This window comes from Vulpes lagopus, chromosome 9 (assembly GCF_018345385.1).
Source record: "Vulpes lagopus strain Blue_001 chromosome 9, ASM1834538v1, whole genome shotgun sequence".
In the NCBI taxonomy this organism is placed as follows: domain Eukaryota; kingdom Metazoa; phylum Chordata; class Mammalia; order Carnivora; family Canidae; genus Vulpes; species Vulpes lagopus.
In genome coordinates, this window is record NC_054832.1 from 194,324 (window position 1) to 214,451 (window position 20,128).

The window sequence follows — 20,128 nt, forward strand, 5'->3', positions numbered from 1 at the left end:
TTTATTTATTTATTTATTTATTTATTTATTTATTTTATTTGTGGCTTTCTTATGAAGTAAGCTAATGATACACTTGAAGAAGTACCCTTTAAAAAAAAAAAGTACCCTTTTTCCAAACACAAAGTCAACTTTCAAACCTCTTTTTCCAATGTTTTTTTTAAAGATTTTATTCATTTATTCATGAGACAGAGAGGCAGAGACACAGGCAGAGGGAGAAGTAGGCTCCCTGTGGGGAACCCAATGTGGGACTCGATCCCAGGACCCTGAGATCATGACCTGAGCTGAAGGCAGACACTTAACCGACTAAGCCACCCAGGTCCCTGACAGGATTTCTTTTTAAAAGGGTGAGTGAGGGATCCCTGGGTGGCGCAGCGGTTTAGCGCCTGCCTTTGGCCCAGGGCGCGATCCTGGAGACCCGGGATCGAATCCCACGTCGGGCTCCCGGTGCATTGAGCCTGCTTCTCCCTCTGCCTGTGTCTCTGCTTCTCTCTCTCTCACTGTGTGCCTATCATAAATAAATAAAAAAAAAAATTAAAAAAAAAATAAAAGGGTGAGTGAAATTCTATGGATGGACTGCAGTTTGCTTATCCATTCATCCATCAATGGACACTTGGGTTGCCTCGACCTTTGGGTTTATGAATAATACTGCTATGAATACGGGCGTACAAACACCTGTCCAAGATCCTGCTTCCCGGGTGGCCCAGTGGTTGAGCATAAATGAGCATAAATGTCTTCCTTCATGATAGTCACTTCCAGGTCTGCATGTTTTACCATACCTGCCTAAAACAGACCCTAGGTACATTTTAGCCCATCGTGAGGCCGAGTGCCCAACGATGCCGGCCAGTGGAGTCTTTGTTGAAGGCACTATCGCTCTGGGCCACCCACTAGGATACAGAAAGTGTCCTTGGAAACGCATCTTCTTGTAAGTGATGAAAGTGGGCTTTTTCCCCAGGAACATTTATGGTGTGGAATCCCAATCCCAGACGGGAAATGGTTGGAAAGCAAACTGGGCTGCTCGGGGAAGGGACCCTGAGCACTCAGTGTTCAGGCCTGTGGCTGTGAACAGTTGGTTTGTTCTTTGGGCCCAAGGTTTGGGGAGTTTGGCAGGCCTGGAGTATGGAGGTTCCTGGAACGCGGCAGTGTATGGAAGCAATCCCTGTCACCCCCCTCCCCCCGGGCCTCAGCAACCCCAACGCTGCCCAGGTGTGGGATGGGTGACACTCTGGGCAAGGCTGCCACGGGGGCTGCGACGGCTCTGTCCAAGGCTCTGCAGACCCGAGCGTCGGCTTTGGTCCTCCTGTTGCCCCAGGATCATCCGGGCCATGACCCACCGGCCCGCCGCCAGCAGGCATCCTGCAGGGTGAAGACTCTCCATCTGGGAGGCTCCGGGAGGTCAGCGCACCGCACCGGGAAGAAGCCCGGAAGCGCTTCCTGGGGGATTAGGACCAGGAGGGCGGCTGGGAAGCAGGCATTTCGGTCCTCCCTGTTCTCCGTTCACTCGTTCCTGCGGAGGGTGCTGCCCGAGCTGAGCGCGGGGGCGCGGCGGGAGCGCTGAGACCCCGAGGCCGGGGAGGGGAGAGAGTCTCCCAGGGGCCCGAGGGCGGGGCGGGGTGGGGTGGGGTGGTAGTCCCCAGGACGGCCCTGGGGTGGGGGGCCGGGCCCACCCTGCCACTTCCTTCCCCCGGGCGGCGCCAGATTTCTCCGCGGTTCTCGGCGACCCCAGGACTCGGGTCACCGGCGACTCGGAGGTTAGGTCCGTCTCCCCAGAGCAGTCCTGCGCATTCTACGCCCCGCCCTTCCCGCCTCCGGGGCGCCTCACCCTCCGCACCCGGCGGTGCCCCCAGCCTGGACCGGGTGCCCCCCTCCCGGAGGACACCCGTCGTCTCCGCTCGGCTTCTCTGTCCCCTCCCCGAGCCCCCTCCACCCCGGGGCTGCGGGCCCTTCACCTCTCGGGGCGGTGGACGCCGGGCCTGCGGCTCCCCGGCTGCTGACCCCGCCCCTGGGCCCGCCCCGGCCCCGCCCCGCCCGCCTCGCCCCGGCGCTCTGGCCCCGCCCCTACCCCGCGCCCGGGCGGGGGATCACCGAGGGCGCTGAGCCTCCGAGCGGCCCAGAGCGGCCGGAAGTTGGTGGGACGGGGCGGGAGCGAGCGTCGGAGGCCCGCTTCCGGTTTTGTCGCGCGTCTGGAGCCTCGGGCGGTCCACGGGGAGGGTGAGTGGGCGCGCCGGGCGCGGACTCGGGTGTAGGCGGCGGGCCTGCTCCTCGGCCCCGCGCGGAGGCGCCGCCGGCCGAGCCCCGCGTCCTCTGGCCCCCGGCGCTGCGGGCCCCGCGCTGCCCTGCGTCCCGCGGGGGTCGGGGGCGCGAGCGGCGTGCGGAGGCCCGGGGCGCCTGGCGTGGGCGCTGCTCGGGCGGCGGCCGCGTGGCCGGCGGGCGGGGGCGTTGGGTCGGGCTCCCCGCGCGGCCTCCTCGCCGGGTGCCTGCCCTCTGCGCCTGCGCCTGCCCGCGAGCCCGCCGCTTCCCGGGGCCGCCTCTCCCGGTCCGCCGCCTGTGGAGGGCTTCACTTCCTGACGGTGCAGGAGGGGCTGCGCCCGGGCGGGGTGGGCGGCCGGCCTTCGTGACCCCCGGCCGCCCCGGCCTGGGCTGCTGCCCACGAGCCCCTGTCTGAGCCGAGGCGCCCGCGGGGAGTCCGCCCCGCATCCCGGCGTCCAGGGGGCGAGCCTGGGGCGGCGGCGGGCCCTGCAGGCTCCACTGCCTTCTGTGACCTTGTTCGGGCCCGTCCTCCAGCCACGCTCCCCGGCTCCGGCTGCCCGGCCGCGCCTCCTCCCCGGGCTAGTGAGCTTCTCTGGGGCGGGACCGTCGGACGACCAGAGTCCCTTCTCTGGGGCGTGAGCTCGGAGGTGATGCGTTTGCATTGTTTTGACTCTTCATACTGCCTCGGGAAGGCAGGGTTCCCGCGCACTGTGCGCTGCTGCGTCCCCGTTGCTTAGTCTGGCACCTGGCGTGGGTGGCAATCCGCACCTCACACACTGAAAGATGAATGAAGCTTCGGGGGGGCAGATGCTCCAGTGCTGTGGCCGCTTTGGCCTCACCTTATGTCCCTGCCAAAGAACGTCTGAGGTTAGAGGTAAAGGATGGGAGAATTCAGCCTGGAATTCAGGGATCAGGCCTCTCCAGCACCCTGACCTCTGACCCTTTCCTAACCGCCAACAGGTCCCTCCGCCAGGACACATGGATGCCAACCCACCGAGCCTCATGGTAGGAGTCTGCCTGCCTCCATTCCCGTTAGAATCCTACCTTTTTCCTCTGGGAACCTACCCTGCCCGCTGGGCCTGGTCCTAGACCCTCGTTGGCCCCTGGTGGCCCTTGCCAGGCTCAGGCATGCTCATCCTTACAGGAGTGAACAAACCCCTGCCCAGACCGGGGCCCATCCGAGGCCCTCGTGGGGGGAGGTCTGTAGATCACCCTGGTCTGGCTTCCTCCTCCCCTCGATTTTTAGAGCTGAAAGGGCCTGGTGACTGGCTCAACCCTGTGGTGCATGTGCCTGAGACACACACATGAGGTGGAGCCAGAATGGGGCTGGCACCCAGGGTTCCCTGGGGTGCTGGTGTATGTCTTTTCAGGAGGCTGTGACGTTTGGTGACGTGGCCGTACACTTCTCAAGGGAGGAGTGGCAGTGTCTGGACCCTGGCCAGAGGGCACTGTACAAGGAGGTGATGCTGGAGAACCACAGCAGCGTGGCTGGACTAGGTGAGGCTGTGTCTTGGGACCCCTCCTCCTGCATCATGGGTCAGCAACCACCTAGTCAGGCCCATCATCTGGGGGGTGGGGGGGGTGTGGGTCTCTGAGGGTCAGGAACTGACCCTGGGATGTGTCATGGTGAGTTCTGCGCATTGTAAACACCGTTTTGCATGCTCTTATGTTTGTTAACTTTGTGAGGTCAGATCTTAATGAAATTCAATCTGTTAGTGTTTGCCTTATGGATTGTACGTTTGAAACGTTATTTAAAGATTCTTTCAAAAAAAGAAAAGATTCTTTCATACTCTAAGGTCATGGAGACAGTCTACACGTTCTCCTGTGGGCTTTCTAGTTTATCTTTCTTGTTTAGATCTTGGCTCCACGTTTGTGTCTGGAGTTAAGTAGGAGCCCATCCTTTTCCATTGATTTATGGGGCTATCTTTCTCCTGTGTGACAGTGTGCTTCCCAGCTGGCCTTGTAGTGTGTCTTAACGCCTGGTAGGACAACTTCCCTTTTTTGTTGTTTTTAAAACTTCACTTACTTATTCGTGGGTAATAGGGTAATTCTTTCATGTAAATTTAGAGTAAGTTTGAGTTTTTTAATATTTGGAACTGAGTTTTTCATTGGGGGTGCTTTGAATTTGTAGAATTCCTAAAAGGAAAAGTAATCTCTCATACTAATTGTTCTCATCCAAGATCATAGAACGTGTCTCCATTTGTTCCATTTACCTCCTCTGTACTTTGTTAGAATTTTGGGATTTTCTCCAGGATGGTCTGGTACCTTCTAGATGCTTTATTTTTTATTGCTTTGTGAATGCATCTTTCTTGTTGCTCTATTTTTAACTGATTATTGTTGCTGTACAGAAATGCAGTTGGTTTTGGAGGATTGATCTTGTATTTGGCAATTTTCTTGAACTTCCAGCTAGTCTGGTGCCTTATTCTAGGAGAGGGTTTCCCTCTCTATTTCCCAGTGTCCCAACAGGTAGCTGTGGCCAGAACTACACTGCTGTGTTAGGCAGGACTGCTGTGGGCAGGCCTGTTTTGTTCCTCATTTTAAAGGGAATACTTCTAGGGATGCCTGGCTGGCTCAGTCCACTGACTGAGTGTGCAACTCTTATCTTGGGGTTGTGAGTTCGAGTCCTACATTGGATGTGGAGATTACTTTAAAAAATTTTAAGAAACATAAAAAAATAATCATTTCTTTAAAAAAAATAAAGGGAATGCATGTAATTAAAATTAGAAGAAAGTGGCTAAGGAGGTTTTTTTTCCTCAAGATTGTATTTATTTATTCATTTGAGAGCAAGAGCTCGAACAAGGAAGGGGAACTGCAGAAGGAGGAGAAGCAGACTCCCACTGGGTACGGAGCCTGATGCGGGGCTCAATCCCAGGACCCCAGGATCATGACCTGAGCCAAAGGTAGATGCTTCACTGACTGAGCCACCCAGGCGCCCCAGGAGTTTTGTTTTCAATCATAATACATTGGGAGGCACCTGCCTGGGTCAGTCAGTGGAGTGTGAGACTCTTGATCTCAAGGTTGTGAGTTCAAGGTCCATGTTGAGTGTAGAGGTTACTTAAAAAATAAAACACTTAAAAAAACAAAACAAGGACATTGAATTTCAAATTTTCTGTATCAATTGAGAACTCATACGATTTTTTTTTCTTAGGTAAGTTATATTGACATTTTATTGTATTTTTGGAGTAAACTCTTTAAATTATATTTTATGTATAAACTTTGATATCATTTTGGACTCAGCTAGGCAGTATTGTATTTCAGATTTTTTGCTCCTGTTCATAAGGGAATTGGACTTTAATATGTTTCTTTTTATGAATTGTTCTTATATATTTTTGGAAGTGGCACTTGGTATGTCAGTTTCATAAGATGAACTGGGCAGCTTTTGCTGTCTTTTTAATTTCTGGAAGAATTTATGTATGTGGATTTATAGTTTTTGGTAGAATTCACCTGTAAAACCATCTGGGCCTTGGGCTCTTGGGAAAGGAAGGTCTTGCAGTAGCATTTGTTTTTTTAGTGAAAAATAGTCAAATTTGTGAATTTCCTTTTGCACTCATTTTGTCATTTTTAGCGTTCCTATAAGTTGATGTGTTCATTTAGATTTTTAGTTCCTTTGCAGACTTTTTAGTGTCAGAACCACTGAGGATCCTGGCCCTGCTATGGATGGGGAAGGGCTGAGAGTCCAGGCATCTCGGTGTCCAACCTCAGGACTGGGACTGATCTGGAAAGAGGGCCACTGTGCCCAGATCCTCACCCCCCAATGCTCCCTTTGGAGGCTTTGCCTGTGCTCCAGCAGCCCCCTGCCTCTTTACTCCTGACAGTAAGGGTGCTGGACCCTGTGCTGGGCCCTCAGCTATACTGACACAATGTCCTTCTCTGCCATCCCCACAGCAGGATTCCTGGTCTTCAAGCCTGAGCTGATTTCCCGGCTGGAGCAGGGGCAGGAGCCATGGGTCCTCGACCTGAAGGGAGTCGAAGGGAGAGAGGGGGCAAGGACCTTCCTTACAGGTGAGGCTCAGGCCTGAGTTTCTGGGTCCAGGGCTGAGGAAGTGTTCAGAGAACTCATGCCCAGCAGAGAACTCACGGGAAGCTGGACCTGGACCCCAGGGACTGACGAAGCAGGTGTGCCGGATGCCTGGGAACACATGGCCACAGGTGGGGCTGTTGACAGAAGCACAGCCCAGCTGTGGGGTTGCATTGGGAGAGACCGAAGTGCAGAGAAGCAAGGACATGAAATTCTTGCGTGTTACAGCAAAAACAGTTTGTCTTTAAGGCACGTGTTGAATTTCTAACGTACTGATGTTCTTGCTAAGCAAAAGTGACGATCCAAGGGAAGCACGCACTGAGTTTGGCTCTGCGCAGGCTTCAGGGCTGCGTCGGTGTCCTGGGTGCTCTAACACAGCGTCACAAACGTGGGACTTACAAGCACAGAGGTTAATCGTCTCCACTCCAGATGTCCAGAACCAAGGCACTGGCAGGATCCTGTCCTTGTGAAACCGCTAGGGAGGGACCCTCTGTCTCCTGCAGCTTCTGGTGGCCCCTGGTGTTCTTTAGCTTGTGACTGCGTCACTCCCCGGGTCTCTGCCTCCGTCATCACGCCCCCCCTCCCCGCCCGCCCAGGTCGTCCTGAAAGGGCACCAGTCGTGTAGGATTAGGTGCCTCCTCACCAGTGCAGCCTCATCTTAATTAGCACTCAACAGTCCTATTGTACAAGGTCCTATTCTGAGGTCCTGGGGCTGAGCTTCAGCACACATCTTCGGGGGCATAGTCCGCCCATAATAGGGGCCTCTGCCACCGTGCGGCATTGGTTCCCACTGGGCTCCTGTTGAGGGGATGCCATTGCCTCAGCCTTATCTGAGCCTCCCTAGCTGACACGTTGCTCAGTTTGCTCAGGGCAGTGAGATTGTATGCATCTTGGCCACGGAAGAGGATCCTGCCTGCTACCTGCCATGTCTTCCTCCCACAGTCCCTGGCTGGCTGGGAAGCAAGTTGGAGAATCAGACTGTGGCAGTTAGGGCCCTGAAGTCCTCCGTAAAGCAGGTTCCCGAGTCTCTGCAGAGCATCCTCACACGCACCGTCGTGTGGAAGGTGGCAGAGGTACAGGCAGTGTTGGGGGCCTTGACCCCCGCCCCCAGCATCCTTGGCTCTGTCATTGAAGCCCCTGCCTTTCTGTGGAGGCCCCTCCCGGGCCCTTCCTGGGAAGGATCTAACGCTGTACACCAGCCCACTTACACCCCAGCCACTGTTAAGTATTTCTAACAGGGAGGGGGGATTTCAAAGAGGCAGGAGAGCTAGCTGGAGCTGGGCGGATTTGGGTAGTTGGTGGGTTCATACGGAACAAACGGTCTTTACGGTGATGAGTCAGCAGCAAAGAAAACGAGATGTGTAGACCTGCTCTGAGCCTGACAGCACAGGGCAGGAGCACAGCCTCGCAGACGAAAATGTGTGGAGCGTGTTAGAGAAACGTATGTGCCCAAGGTGTTACCTGCGCCTGGTGCAGCAGATCGCTGAGGAGTGGCCTGGAGTGGCAGGAAGGTGCAGAGCTGCACCCCGACCTACCATCATCACACCTGTCCCCAGCCTGCCGGGACACACGTCTGTTCTCTGAGGCAAAACCACTTCCAGAGTGAAGCTGTTTTTTTAAACATGTGCTTGCAGCTCTTCAGGGGTTACCTAGAGTTTGCAGATAAGAGATCTCAACTTCCAGGGGAGGTTGAGAACTCTGGGCTTCAGTTAGAGGAGTCCCCAGGGGTGCCTGTGAGCAGTGTCACACACATAAACGGCCCAGCGGTGGTTAAAATGGTGAGGATGTGTTTTTAATCCATAGTAGTTTTTGTGATGGAGAAGAGTCCAGTGTGGGTGAACGCGGCTTCCATCTGTTCAGATGCGGCCGGGGCAGGCAGGGGTGAGCGGGCGGGAGCTGGGCCCTGTGACACCCACCTGGGCTTGCTGACCGCTGCCTGTGGGAGTTGGATCCTGCTCTCCCACAGAGGTTGGGAGACTCCCTGTCCCTCAGGTGTGGCTGGAACAAGCAGTTGGTTGTGCTGGCAGCCTTGAGTTTTCCCAGGCACACACCTTACGGGAGGCAGAGCCATCCTAGGGGTGCAGCCTTGAGCTGCAAGAAGCAGCCAGGGTTGAGGTCTGGTCGAGAAAGGCTCGGGAGCCTGGGCTGGGCTGGGCTCGGCTGGAGGGTCTTTGTCAGAGGGTGTCAGCAGTCAGCAGAGGCAGGGAGAAGTGGACCTGAAGTGGGGAGCCCCTGAAGCTGGGGCAGGGGGGGTTCTCAGACTCGGTCATAGGGAACCAGATGGAGGCCGACCCCAGAGTGGTCAGGTGCATTTGTGGCTGCTTTAGCCCCGTGGGGTTAGCATTTCCTCTGTGAGCAGGAGGTCTCAGCCCCAAGGCTGCAACCATCTCCACCATGGTCTCCCCTGGCGTCCGTAGGGGCCTCTGCTCTCCAGTAGGAGGCAGTGGAAAGCAGAGCTTGCCCGTTTTCTCAGCTGCAGAGCAGAGGGAGGCCTGAGCAGAGGGTGAGGGGGCCAGTGCCACACGGCCAGCCCTGCCCCGTGAAGGGTGTGGGATTGCGCAGTGAAGACCAGTCGGGATCCCTGGGTGGCGCAACGGTTTAGCGCCTGCCTTTGGCCCAGGGCATGATCCTGGAGACCCGGGATCGAGTCCCACGTCGGGCTTCCTGCATGGAACCTGCCTCTCCCTCTGTCTATGTCTCTGTGGATCCTGGCCCTGCTATGGCTCCCCCCCCCCCTTCTTTCTCTGTGACTATCATGAATAAATAAATAAAATCTTTAAAAAAAAAAAAAAAAAAGACCAGTCAGGAGAGCCCCCATGTCCTAAGGGCACAGAGGTTGAAAGGGCAAGTGGTGGGAGGACAGACCCAGGTCCATTCCTAGTTCTCTCCTTGGCTGTGTGTCTGAGGGGCCACAGGTTCCTTATGGGGGGGGGGGTCCACTACTGGCCTCATAGGATTGTCATGAAGACTAAGTGAGGAATGGCTGGAATCCTGTTCCTTACCCACAGAAGATGCTCAGTGTGATGGCCTTTTCGTCACCTGGGACCACCCGGAACTGCGATCGCTGGAGCTGGCGAGGGCATTGATGTTAGGAGCCACCGGGAACCCCGTGACTGGCCCCCTGAAGGATTTCACTCAGAACCCCACTTCTCAGACTCACCCCAGGGGTGCCCCTCAGCAGCTGTCCAGCCTTGTCCTCAAGAGCCTGCCTGTTCCTCTGTTCATAGTTCTATCCTCTTCACAGGACGCCTGGGGGGCTTAGTGGTTGGGCATCTGCCTTCGGCTCAGGGCGTGACCCCGGGGTCCTGGGACCAAGTGCGCACTGGGTTCCCCGGGGGAGCCTGCTTCTCCCGCTGCCTGTGTCTCTGTCTCTTTCTGTGTTTCTCATGAGTAAATAAAACCTTTAAAAACAAATAAAAATAAATAATAAATCCCTCTTCCCCTCACTTCACCTCCTCTGGATCCAGGAGCCTCTGGTCACACTTGGGAGGCTTTCAAGATCCCTGCTTCTTCATGGGTTTTCACTCGTACCAGTTCCCCACAGGATGGACGTCCGCTCACGTGCCTGCACGCAGGAGCACACGGTAGTGGGATGAATGCAGAAAGTGAAAAGTATTAGTGACACCAAATTTTGGGCGCTGTCAAAGGCATGACTTCTGGTAGTGTTTTTCCATGTGGGTCTATCCTTGCTTGATGCAGCCTGTCCTGGGAGGGCGCTCCGTTCCCAGGGATGACCCGCACCCCCCATCCCCACCCTGGTCTCTGTCCTGTCTCTCGAGCACAGGGGATAATGGACATCTTATTTTCTGTTTCAGATTCTGCAGGTGGGATTGCGAGCGAGCAGGCTGGTGAGGACGTGGATGTTCTAAAATCAGAACCCTGCGCAGCAATGGTCAGAAGCCCCCCACCGGCTTTTCCTCAGAGTTCTAGCTTTAGCGACCCCTCTGATGGTGCAGTCTGGTCAGAGAGTAAGCCAGGCTCTCTCCAGAGAAACCACCTGAGCACGGGGACTGTGGCTCCCAGGAAGACCTTCACGAGGGAGGGTGCCCAGGGATGTGGTGAGCTGGAGAGCAGTGGTGGCCTGGGTTGTCAGCCTGGTGAAACTCCGGGAGGTGCCGCAGAAGGGACATCCCGAAGGTGTGACGTGTGTGGCCGAAGCTTCCGGTCTGCTTCAGACATTGCTCTGCGTCGAGAAATTGATACACGAAAGAAACCAAACACATGTCCGGAGTGCAAAACAAAGGTACCTGATTGTTTGCAGGGGAAGCCTCGAGGTAACTGCCACGGAGAGAAGCCGTATGAATGTGAGGAGTGTGGGAAGGTCTTCAGGTTGTGCTCACAGCTTAATCAGCATCAGAGGATCCACACTGGCGAGAAGCCATTCAAATGCATCGAGTGTGGAAAAGCCTTCCGTCTGAGTTCCAAACTTATTCAGCATCAAAGAATTCACACTGGAGAGAAGCCCTACCGGTGTGAGGAGTGTGGAAAGGCCTTTGGTCAGAGCTCCAGCCTCATCCACCACCAGAGGGTCCACACGGGGGAGAGGCCCTATGGCTGCCGGGAGTGTGGGAAGGCCTTCAGCCAGCAGTCTCAGCTGGTCAGACACCAGAGGACCCACACTGGAGAGAGGCCCTACCAGTGCCAGGAGTGCGGGAAGGCCTTCAGCCAGAGCTCGACCCTGGCCCAGCACCAGCGGATGCACGCTGGGGACAAACCTCAACTTCCAAGGAACCCAGATAGCCCCAGCCTTGTTGCACATCAGAGAATACACGCTACAGAGAAGCCATTTAAGTGTGACGAGTGTGGGAAGGCCTTCAGGTGGGTGTCTCGCCTGAGTCAGCACCAGCTGACCCACACCGGAGAGAAACCTTATAAGTGCAACAAGTGTGCAAAAGCCTTTGGTTGTAGCTCACGGCTTATTCGCCACCAGAGAACTCACACTGGAGAAAAGCCATTTAAATGTGAGGAGTGCGGGAAAGGCTTTGTCCAGGGCTCCCACCTAATTCAGCACCAGAGAATTCATACTGGGGAGAAACCCTATGAGTGTAGTGACTGCGGAAAGGCCTTCAGCCAGAGCTCCAGTCTCATTTACCATCAGAGAATCCATAAGGGAGAGAAGCCGTACGAGTGCCTGGAATGCGGAAAAGCTTTCAGTATGAGCACGCAGCTCACGATCCATCAAAGGGTCCACACTGGGGAGAGACCCTACAAGTGTACCGAGTGCGGGAAAGCGTTCAGTCAAAACTCCACCCTTTTCCAGCACCAGATCATCCACGCAGGAGTGAAGCCCTACGGGTGCAGTGAGTGTGGGAAGGCCTTCAGTCGGAGCTCCTATCTCATCGAGCACCAGAGGATCCATACTCGTGCTCAGTGGTATCATGAATACGGGAATACCTTGGAAGCTTCTACCCACGCGAGCCGTAAAAAAGTCAACACTGTAAAGAAACTGCATAAATGTAACGAATGTGAGAAAATATTCAGGTGGCGCTCGCATCTAATCATACATCAGAGAATTCACACCGGAGAGAAACCTTACAAATGTAATGAATGTGGCAAAGCTTTTAATCGGAGCTCCAGGCTTACTCAGCATCAGAAAATTCACATGGGATAGAGCACTTCCCTTTATAAATGTGTATAAATGTGAATAAACCTGCAGCCTTAACTTCATGTATTTTATATTGTTTATACTAACAAGAATTTGGAATGTGGGGATAGGTTGCAAATTATTAAGAAAATGTCCAAATGCATACCAAGTGGATGTTTCTTTGGTGGAATGTGTGACTTTATCCCACTCAGCAAAGCCTGTGTCCCTCAAGTCAGGGTGCTCGTGCGTAGAGTTCCGAGTTCACGGAGGGAAGACCCAGGCCCTGTGGATGAGGAGGAGTCCTGGCCCGTGAGCTTTGCCAGACCCGTAGCTTAGCAGTTACCCAGAGGGTCTTCCCTCCGCGCCAGGTCCTCAGGCTGGCTTCAGTGGTGGGGGTGTTAGCTCGCGCTAGCGGGAGCCCAGAGGGACGTGCCTAGAACTCCTTCCTCCCACCTTCTTCACCTGACTCTTCCTCTTCCAAGTCCGCTCCCATCAGAGCAAGCTGGGGATCAGCCAGAGGTCCTGGTGTCAGCAAGAGGAGCTTGATCCGCACACGACTCCAGGAGTAGCACCCGGGCCCAGGGACCTGCTCTGTGACTCTGGGACGTCACTGTCCCTGGAATCCAGAGTCGTGCTTATCTGAGCATCGTTACAGGGCGATGGTAAGAGATGAACTGTGTACGAGAGCCGCTCCCTCCCACATAGACCCCGAGCCAGCATCTCCGGCCGGACCCAGGCAGACTCGGCACCCCAGGGACGGCTCCTGGGAGCCCAGCAGATGCTACCCAGAGGCCAGGTTGTGTCCTGTTACTGCTGCTTCCCACGCTTCCTCTGTTCCTCCTGCCTCATTCCTCCTGCCATGCAAACTGCAGACTGACAGGTGAGCCTGTAGCCTGTTCCCAGAGGCTGGTGGAGATGGAGGCCGTGGGCTCACCGGCAGCATCGGGCTAACCAATGCTGGTGGCGGCCCCGCCCTAGCGTCCTGGACTCACCACTGTGAGAAAGTTCGAGGGGACCAGAAGTCTTAGATTGGCTACTGCCCACTTCCACTCACTCAAGACCTGCCCATCTGTGGTGTCATTGCCAGTTACCACCGGGGCAAAATTTGGGCCAAAGATCCCTCCCTGTCCCCGTGGAGAGGCCCATTTCTTCAACATTGACAAAGGTAATCCAGAGGGACACAGGTCAGTCACTTGACTATTGCAACACCTGACTTGGGTCACCAGCACACTGGTCTGGTTAAGCCTGTGGGTAGTTCCCCGAGACACAGGTTTGATGGCCACGTGTGGTACAGCCCAATATCAGGTTATGGATTTGTATCAGGTGAAAAAAGGGCTGGCTGGCCCTGTGTTTGAGCTGGGAGGTTCCAGAAATATCTGGCATAGGGAACAGCAGAGTTTGGGGTGGTCAGGTCCATCAGGTTTGGTTCCTGGCACGTGGACAGGGATCTCCGCCCTGTAGCACGTCAGCCCAGTCACAGCCACTGCAGCTTAGCCGAGCACCATGTGTGACGTGCTCTCAGGCGGCAGTGCTAGTTCTAGGGGGGGATTGCCCACTAGCCTGTACCTGCACCTTTAGAGGTGGTCCCTCTCCAGGAGCAGGACACCATGAGGTCATTGTGCCCATTTCAGTAGCTGTAACGGCCTCTTGAGCTGTCCCTACTCCGCCCAGAACTTGTGTCCAAAGGCGTCAATGCAAGGGGACCAGGGACTTTGTGGGCCCACGTGCCCTAGGCAGCCTGGTCGCTAAATGTGCCATCCCCAGAAGGGAATCCTCTCTGCCACCTCTGGGTAGGACGCCGGGGTCGGAGGTTCTATGTATTCAACCTGGGCAGGATTCCGTCCTCCCAACAGCAACTGCAGGCCAGCCAGAAGGATTCTCTCTCTGGATGGACATGGCCCTCGATCGGGGCTGGCACAGCCGGCCAGGGGGCAAGATGCAGCCTGCGGCCGGTGAAAGCAGGCATGCAGGCCATGGGCCGGGTGGCAGGGCACAGTCCAAGCCAGAGTCCGCTCCTGTAAATGCACTCCTCTGAGAGCGCGGGTTTAGGGACGAACACAGATCCCAACGGCCACAAGCAGTCAGCCGGGTTCCTAGCTCTGCTCTGCATCTTCTCTGGCAGCCCCTCTCCCCGCTCCTGGCAGCACGGAGCTCCCGGTTTTTCAGTTGGGCGCTGCCCGGTTCCAGTCCATGTTTGCTCAAAGAAACTCTTCAAAAATTTGATGTACCTCAGTTTACCTCTTAAAAAGCTTAAAAGCTAAGAAGGGTTTTTACATTTTTAAGTGGGAAAAAAAGACTATTTTGTGACATTTGAAAATTATATTGAAATCAAATTTCAGTGTGACCAAATAAAGTTTATTGGAACCGAGCTGGCCCCTTTGTGTGCAGGTTGCCTCTGGCCACTCTTGTGCTACAACCGCGCGTGCTGGTCTTGCCTTGTTAACGTAGGTAAAAACCTCATGCCCTCCGACCTCTTGAGGAATTCGGTTTCCTCTGTATTTTCAGTGTGGTTTGTTCACCTAAACGTCCCAATACCAAGAATTCAATAGAAATAAGCCTACAGGTCTACGTTCCAGTCCGGAGCCTCGATTGCAGAAGTGTAGGATGAGGGGTCCTTCCTTAGCTGCACCCTCGTGACAGCCAAGTGGCCTGTTTGGCGAGGCTTGGCGAAATCCAGCCGCCTGGCCGCTTAAAATGCCTGGGGCTCGGGACCCCGGGAGCCGGCCGAGGGCATCTACGCGCCACGTGTGCTGGTGGCGCTTTGCGGGGGGTGGGGGGTGCAAGATTGGCGGGACGTTGTGTTCTACCTGCAAGCTGGGTTTCCCAGTTTGGGCCTTACTGAATACAACACGTTTTCAGGAACTCCGAGAACTGTTTCGGAGTAGAGGTGATCAAGGTGATCAGGCATTTCTCTCTTGGAGACTGTAAACCTACAATTTTGACCTGAACTACTTTTTACTCAATTACCAGATTAAGCTTTGATTTAGGATATCGGATTGGAACCACTGAGCTCCCCGAAAGCTCCACAGAGGGGCGGGGGGTGAGGGGCCCGCTGAGGTCACAGCCCTGTGGCTTCCACTCAGAGCCTCGGAAATGTGTCTGACGGCCCGGCTCAGCCGGATGCTCCCCGAACGCAGTAGATGCATTTGTTCCGCGCTCCGGGAAGAAGAATCTGGGCATCGAGTTTCCACACACGGGCCTCTGGCGCCTCCACAGGTGGAGCGTGTGACTGGATTGATGGCAGGGTCGTGAGTTTGAGCTCCACGTGGAGTGTGGAGATTATTAAAAAAAAAAAAAAAAAAAAAGATTTCCACAGAGATCTGAAAAAGATCCAGAAAATGGAAAAGGGTCATCTTCCAAGCGGGAGTGTCCACTCTGCATCCAAGGCCTTGTGCGGGCCTGGAGGCAAAGGTGGCCCTCGAATCTGGCAGTGGGAGGACTGAGCACAGGAGGGGCGGCCTGGGCACCGGGCTCACCCCCAGCCTGCCACCTCCTGTCCTACGGACCCTACGTGGACCCAGTGTCCTGAGTGTGGCCTTAAAGGACCGAAGATGAAACAATCCTGTGGCATGAAATTAAAATCTCCTCGCCACTAAGACCTTTTTGTTGGACAGGATTGTGCCCGGTGCCTGCTGTCCCGCCGCGGCCGCTGGGCCCATGACGGTCGCCCCCGGGCAGCAGGCAGGTCACGCCCTGGTCACACCCCGCAGCTCCCAGAGGTAAGGGCGGCCGCTGTCCCCCACCCCCACCCCAGGACGGGACACCGTCTCTGCTCGTGGTCGTCGCTGCAGGCAAAGCACAGCGCGTGCCCTCGGGCGGCAGCGGGCAACTGAGCAGAGCGCTGCCCCCCACGGGCCGGACAGCAGGTTCAGCGACAGCAGGTGCAGGGACAGCAGGTGCCGGTGCCGAGCCTGCGAGTGCGCGGGTAGGCCTCTCCCCATGCCTCCCGCACCCCTGAGCCCCCGTGGGCCCCCCTGAGGGGCAGGAGCCCTCTCCCGCCACAGCTGGAGGCGGCTCTCCGTGGGGCTCCGTCCTCCCCGAGCGCCTCTCACGACGCAATGCGGCCACGGTGGCTTGGGGGCCTCGTCTCTGCTCCCGCGTGTCGTTCACATCTCGGAGGCCCAGCAGCGCGGTGGCAGCGGAGCTCGGGGCGCCCCGCATGGGGCCGTGGGAGCCCAGGGTGGGACGGCCTCTGCTCCTGCCGCACTGGCCTCGTCCCAGGAGGGTCTCGCACACGCGAGGAGTGGGGAGCAGAAAGGGCTCAGCAGCAGGAAGCTCCCGCGAGCCACTAGGGCTGTCATCCAGGATGGAGGGGGGGAGGCGGGGACACCGCGGGCGTCACCCAGGCTGCGGCCCCGAACGCCCACCCCAGGCCCCAGGGGACCCCGCTGCCACCTGCGCACTCTTACTAGGGCCCAACTGTGTCCCCTGCAAAGCTGTGTTGAAGCTCCAGCCCCTGGTGTGACAGAGGAGCTGCTGGGGGTGGATGTGGCTAAGCGACGTGCAGGGGGGCTCCGACCCAACAGGGCTGCGGTCTTTTCTTTTTTTTTTTTTTTTTTTAAGATTTTACTTATTCCTGAGACAGACGCAGGCCGAGGGAGAAGCAGGCTCCCTGCGGGGCCCCGGGGCCGGTGGAGGCTGGCTGGCTGAGGCCTCCTCCCGCACCGACCTCCCCCTCCAGCCTCCAGGGCCATCAGGAAACAGAAATCTGTCCTTTAGGCCACTTAACCGGGGATACTCCGTGATGGCGCGGAGCTGCCAGGGGCCTCCGCCCTCACCTCGGCAAGCACCCATCACTCACCCACTTGGCTCGGGACTGGGGGCCGTTCTCCCAGAGGCCGGGAACCCCCGCCCCCCGCAGCTCGCCCACCGCGGGCAGCGCCCCGCTGACTGCTCCACGTCTCGGGTACAGCGCGGCCTCCAGGAGGGCCCCCACAGGACCCAACTTAAACGGACAGCCCAGCGCTTTATCCCGCCTCCATGCCTGGGACCCTGCTCTATTTCTTTTTTTTCTTTTTCTTCTTAAGATTTATGAGAGAGACAGAGAGAGAGAGAGAAACACGGGGTGGGGGGCAGGTAGGAGACTCCCGCTGGGCAGGAAGCCTGGCGCGGGGCTGCACCTCAGGACCCCGAGATCATGACCTGAGCCTGACGCAGTTACTTAACCAACTGCACCACCCCGGCGCCCCTCTTTGTGTTGTCGGTGTTGGCAAATATTTATTTCAGAGAAAAAGGTGCGAGTGGGAGGAGGGGCAGAGGCAGAGAATCTCAACAGACTCCTTACTGAGTTCCGAGCCCCACACGTCGTGATCCCAGGACCCAGAGATGATGACCCGAGTGGAAACAGGAGTCAGGGCTCAATCTCCCAAGGCCGCCAGGCGCCACCCCTTGCTCTATTTCGGCACCACTTACCCCCTCTGACAAGCTTTGCCAGTCACTTTGTAAGGTCTCCCCTCCCCACTAGAATGTTGGCTCCATGAGGTCAAGGACAGAAGCCAGGGAAATGAAATGCCCACACTAAACAGCGTTCCCGAAAGCAGGTGGGCAGGGAGCTCAGATGCTACATGGGGCCTGACCGAGTGACCAAATGGTGTCCGCAGACAGGCCTTAGCCCGACACCAGAGGGCGTGAAAACCGGAACCACACTGGCCTCAGCAGCGCAGCAGGTGCCCTCACCCGGGAACAAGACCAACAGCCAGGGGAGGAGTGCGCAGTGTGATGCCCTCCCAGGACACTTTTTTTTGTTGTTGCTTTATTTCCAATAAAAAGGGAAAATACAACCTCCTCAACTGAACCGAGTAGGACATGAGGAGATTCTTACATCTCACTGAGGACGCCTCCTGGAAGGGCCGGCTCCTCCCAGGTGACTGTGGTGGGGCTGCAAGCCCGGTCAGTCCTGCAGTTTGAGCTCGCACTTCTTCTCCAGGTCGGCCATCTCCTTCAGCACCAGCGCCACGCTGTACCGCAGCTCCTGGAACTTGGCGGCGGGGACCTCGAAGCGGTAGGCTGACCCATCCGACAGCTGCAGCTGCATCAGGACGCTCGGCTGCAGGGAGCGGGCCAGGGCACTGGTGGAGATGGCCACATCCACCCTCCACCGCAAGCCGGCGACACGGGGCAGCCAGGCCCCCTGCTGCCCCGCAGCAGAGTTGAGGAGCCGCCGCTGGCTCCCAAACACCACGCTCGCCAAGTCCGTGACCAGGTCTTGGGGGACGCAGAGCTCCTGGAGCTGGTCCTTGAAGGCATCGGGCTTCAGGCTGGCGGCGGGCAGCCGGAGGGCCTGCTGGAGCAGCGTATGTGTGCCCGCGAGGAGGGCACCCAGCCGTTCCTCTGGCAGGTCTGCGGCCGCCCCGAGGCGCTGCGCGGCCTCCCGGCAGTCCTCTCCCTGAAGACTGCTCACCACCAGCTTCAACAGCTTTCTGAAGGTGCCTCTGTCCAGGTCGGCCAGGAGCCGCGGCATTGCGGCCACTTGCGGGGGGAGCTGGGCCCCCAGGAAGCTCAGCCGGCCCGCCTGCCCGTCGCCGGGGTGATGCAGGTAGGGCGCTGCGGCGCCCACGGCAGACATAGCTGCTTCTCCGGCCGGTCGGAAGCCCCGAGGAGAGTCCCCGCCGCAGCTGCCAGGGCGGGGAGAAGAGAAGCTGTGACCCCCGCGTGCCCTGGGCCAGAAAATGAGGACTGACGCTGCGGCCTCACGGCGCTGACAGCGGGAAGGGGGGCGCTGAGGGCGGGTGGCGGCCCGGGCGTCGGCAGGGGAGGGGGACGGGGTGCGGGCGGAGGCCCGGCCGACAGGAGGCTCACGGAGTCCTCGAACACCTCACGGGGAGCAGGGGGCAGCGACCGCAGCCCCGAGAGGGGAGGGGCGGGCGGCCAGGCCGCGGCCACCTGCCAGCCTACAGCACCCAAGGCGGAGCCGCCCTAAGGGTCTGCAGGAGCCAACGGGGAAACTGAAGCCCACACACAACCGCCCCAGGACTAGAACGCAGGCCTGTTCCCACGACGCGGGCGGGAGGGGCCGAGGTACGTGACGGCACGGGGACCCGCAGGGCCGGAAGGGCGGTGTGACGTCACGGCGCGTCGCAGGGGCTGGCCCTGGGGCCTCCCCGCGGCGCCCGGCGGGATGCGGGTCTCCTGGCCGCGCCCACACCCGCTGTCCCGGGAAGGCCCGGCCGCCCGCCGCTCGGGACCGGCTGCCCCCGCTGGCGCTCTCGCCGTCACCCGCGCGCCCAAGGAGCCCAGGGCCGGAGCCGTGCGCCGTGCGCCGTGCCCGCCGGGGCGGCCCCGTGGCCTGTGCGCGGCCGGGGAGCAGGCCGCGGCTCCGCGCGAAGGGGCCCCAGCCCCGCCCCCCAAAGCCGACGCCCCCGTACCTGCAGAGCACCGCGCGCAGCCGCCGTCGGAGGGCCACGCCGCCGCCAGGCCGGAAGCGGCCCCGGGCCCCGGAAGCGACGGCGGCCACTTCCGGAAGCGACGGCGGCCACTTCCGGGCGGCTCTAGGGCGGCGGGAGGACCCGGGCCTCTGTCGTCGGGCGCGGCAGTCGGCCTCGGCTGGCGGCTCCGGGGCGCTCGGGGCGTCGTATGCGGGGTCCCGTTCCTCCCCCCCCGCCCGCTGCTGCGCGTCGGCCGCCCCGCGGTGGGGCTGCTTGGCCTCCCGGGGAGCTGCGGCGGCGGCGTGTGCGCTGCCTCTCGGGCCGTTCGCTCCCGGCGGCGAAGGGGAGGCGCGGAGCCTCAAACTGAGCCGAGGAGTCCGAGAGGAGGCTCTGGGGCGGCCGGCGGTCGTCGCGGGGACGCGTCGCTGGCTGGTCGCTGGGGAGACGCGGTCCGAAGGCCGGGCCACGCCGCGCGGAGGTGGAGATCGGAGGACACGCGGGACCCGCCGCGTCCCCCGGCCCCGGCGCCGCTGCTGCGGGGAGCTGGTCCTGGGCCGAGGCCGCCGCGCAGACCCCGCTGCCTGCGTCTCTGCAGCTCTCTCTGTCTCAGGAATAAATAAATAGTTTTTTAAAATGGGCTCAAAAAAAAAATAATAAAACGGGCTCAAATTTTTTTTAAATAATTTAATTTATTCCTGAGACAGAGAGAGGCCGAGACCCAGGCCGAGGGAGAGGCAGGCTCCACGCAGGGAGCCCGACGCGGGACTCAGTCCGGGGCCCCGGGGTCACGGCCTGGACTGGAGGCAGGCGCTCCACGGCGGAGCCCCCGGGCGCCCCCAAAATGCGTTCAATTTGACGTGAAAATTCGTGGGACGTCTCGGTGAGCGCGGAGCCTGGAGGCCAGCAGGGGGCGCC

The 20,128-nt window shown here is 58.3% G+C and overlaps 2 protein-coding genes across 12 annotated transcripts; one reads left to right on the top strand and one right to left on the bottom strand.

The window, feature by feature from the left end:
• Positions 1-2,099: 2,099 nt before the first annotated feature.
• On the top strand, positions 2,100-11,927 carry ZNF7 (zinc finger protein 7). Of its 11 annotated transcripts, none has more exons than XM_041768738.1 (6): positions 2,100-2,208; positions 3,208-3,252; positions 3,585-3,744; positions 6,133-6,249; positions 9,733-9,849; positions 10,081-11,927. In XM_041768738.1, exons 2-6 carry the CDS (start codon positions 3,226-3,228, stop codon positions 11,874-11,876), a joined length of 2,217 nt encoding a protein of 738 aa, XP_041624672.1. In that variant the 5' UTR covers positions 2,100-2,208; positions 3,208-3,225; the 3' UTR covers positions 11,877-11,927. The 11 variants fall into 11 exon arrangements, with proteins under 11 accessions (XP_041624672.1, XP_041624675.1, XP_041624671.1 ...); XM_041768741.1 differs by having other exon boundaries at positions 2,101-2,208; positions 3,618-3,744; XM_041768731.1 differs by lacking the exon at positions 2,100-2,208 and adding an exon at positions 2,841-3,121.
• Positions 11,928-17,581: 5,654 nt separating this feature from the next.
• On the bottom strand, positions 17,582-19,341 carry COMMD5 (COMM domain containing 5). Its single transcript, XM_041768829.1, has 2 exons — positions 19,214-19,341; positions 17,582-18,463 (listed from the first exon to the last, which is right to left on the bottom strand). Exon 2 carries the CDS (start codon positions 18,412-18,414, stop codon positions 17,740-17,742), a length of 675 nt encoding a protein of 224 aa, XP_041624763.1. The 5' UTR covers positions 18,415-18,463; positions 19,214-19,341; the 3' UTR covers positions 17,582-17,739.
• Positions 19,342-20,128: the final 787 nt, after the last annotated feature.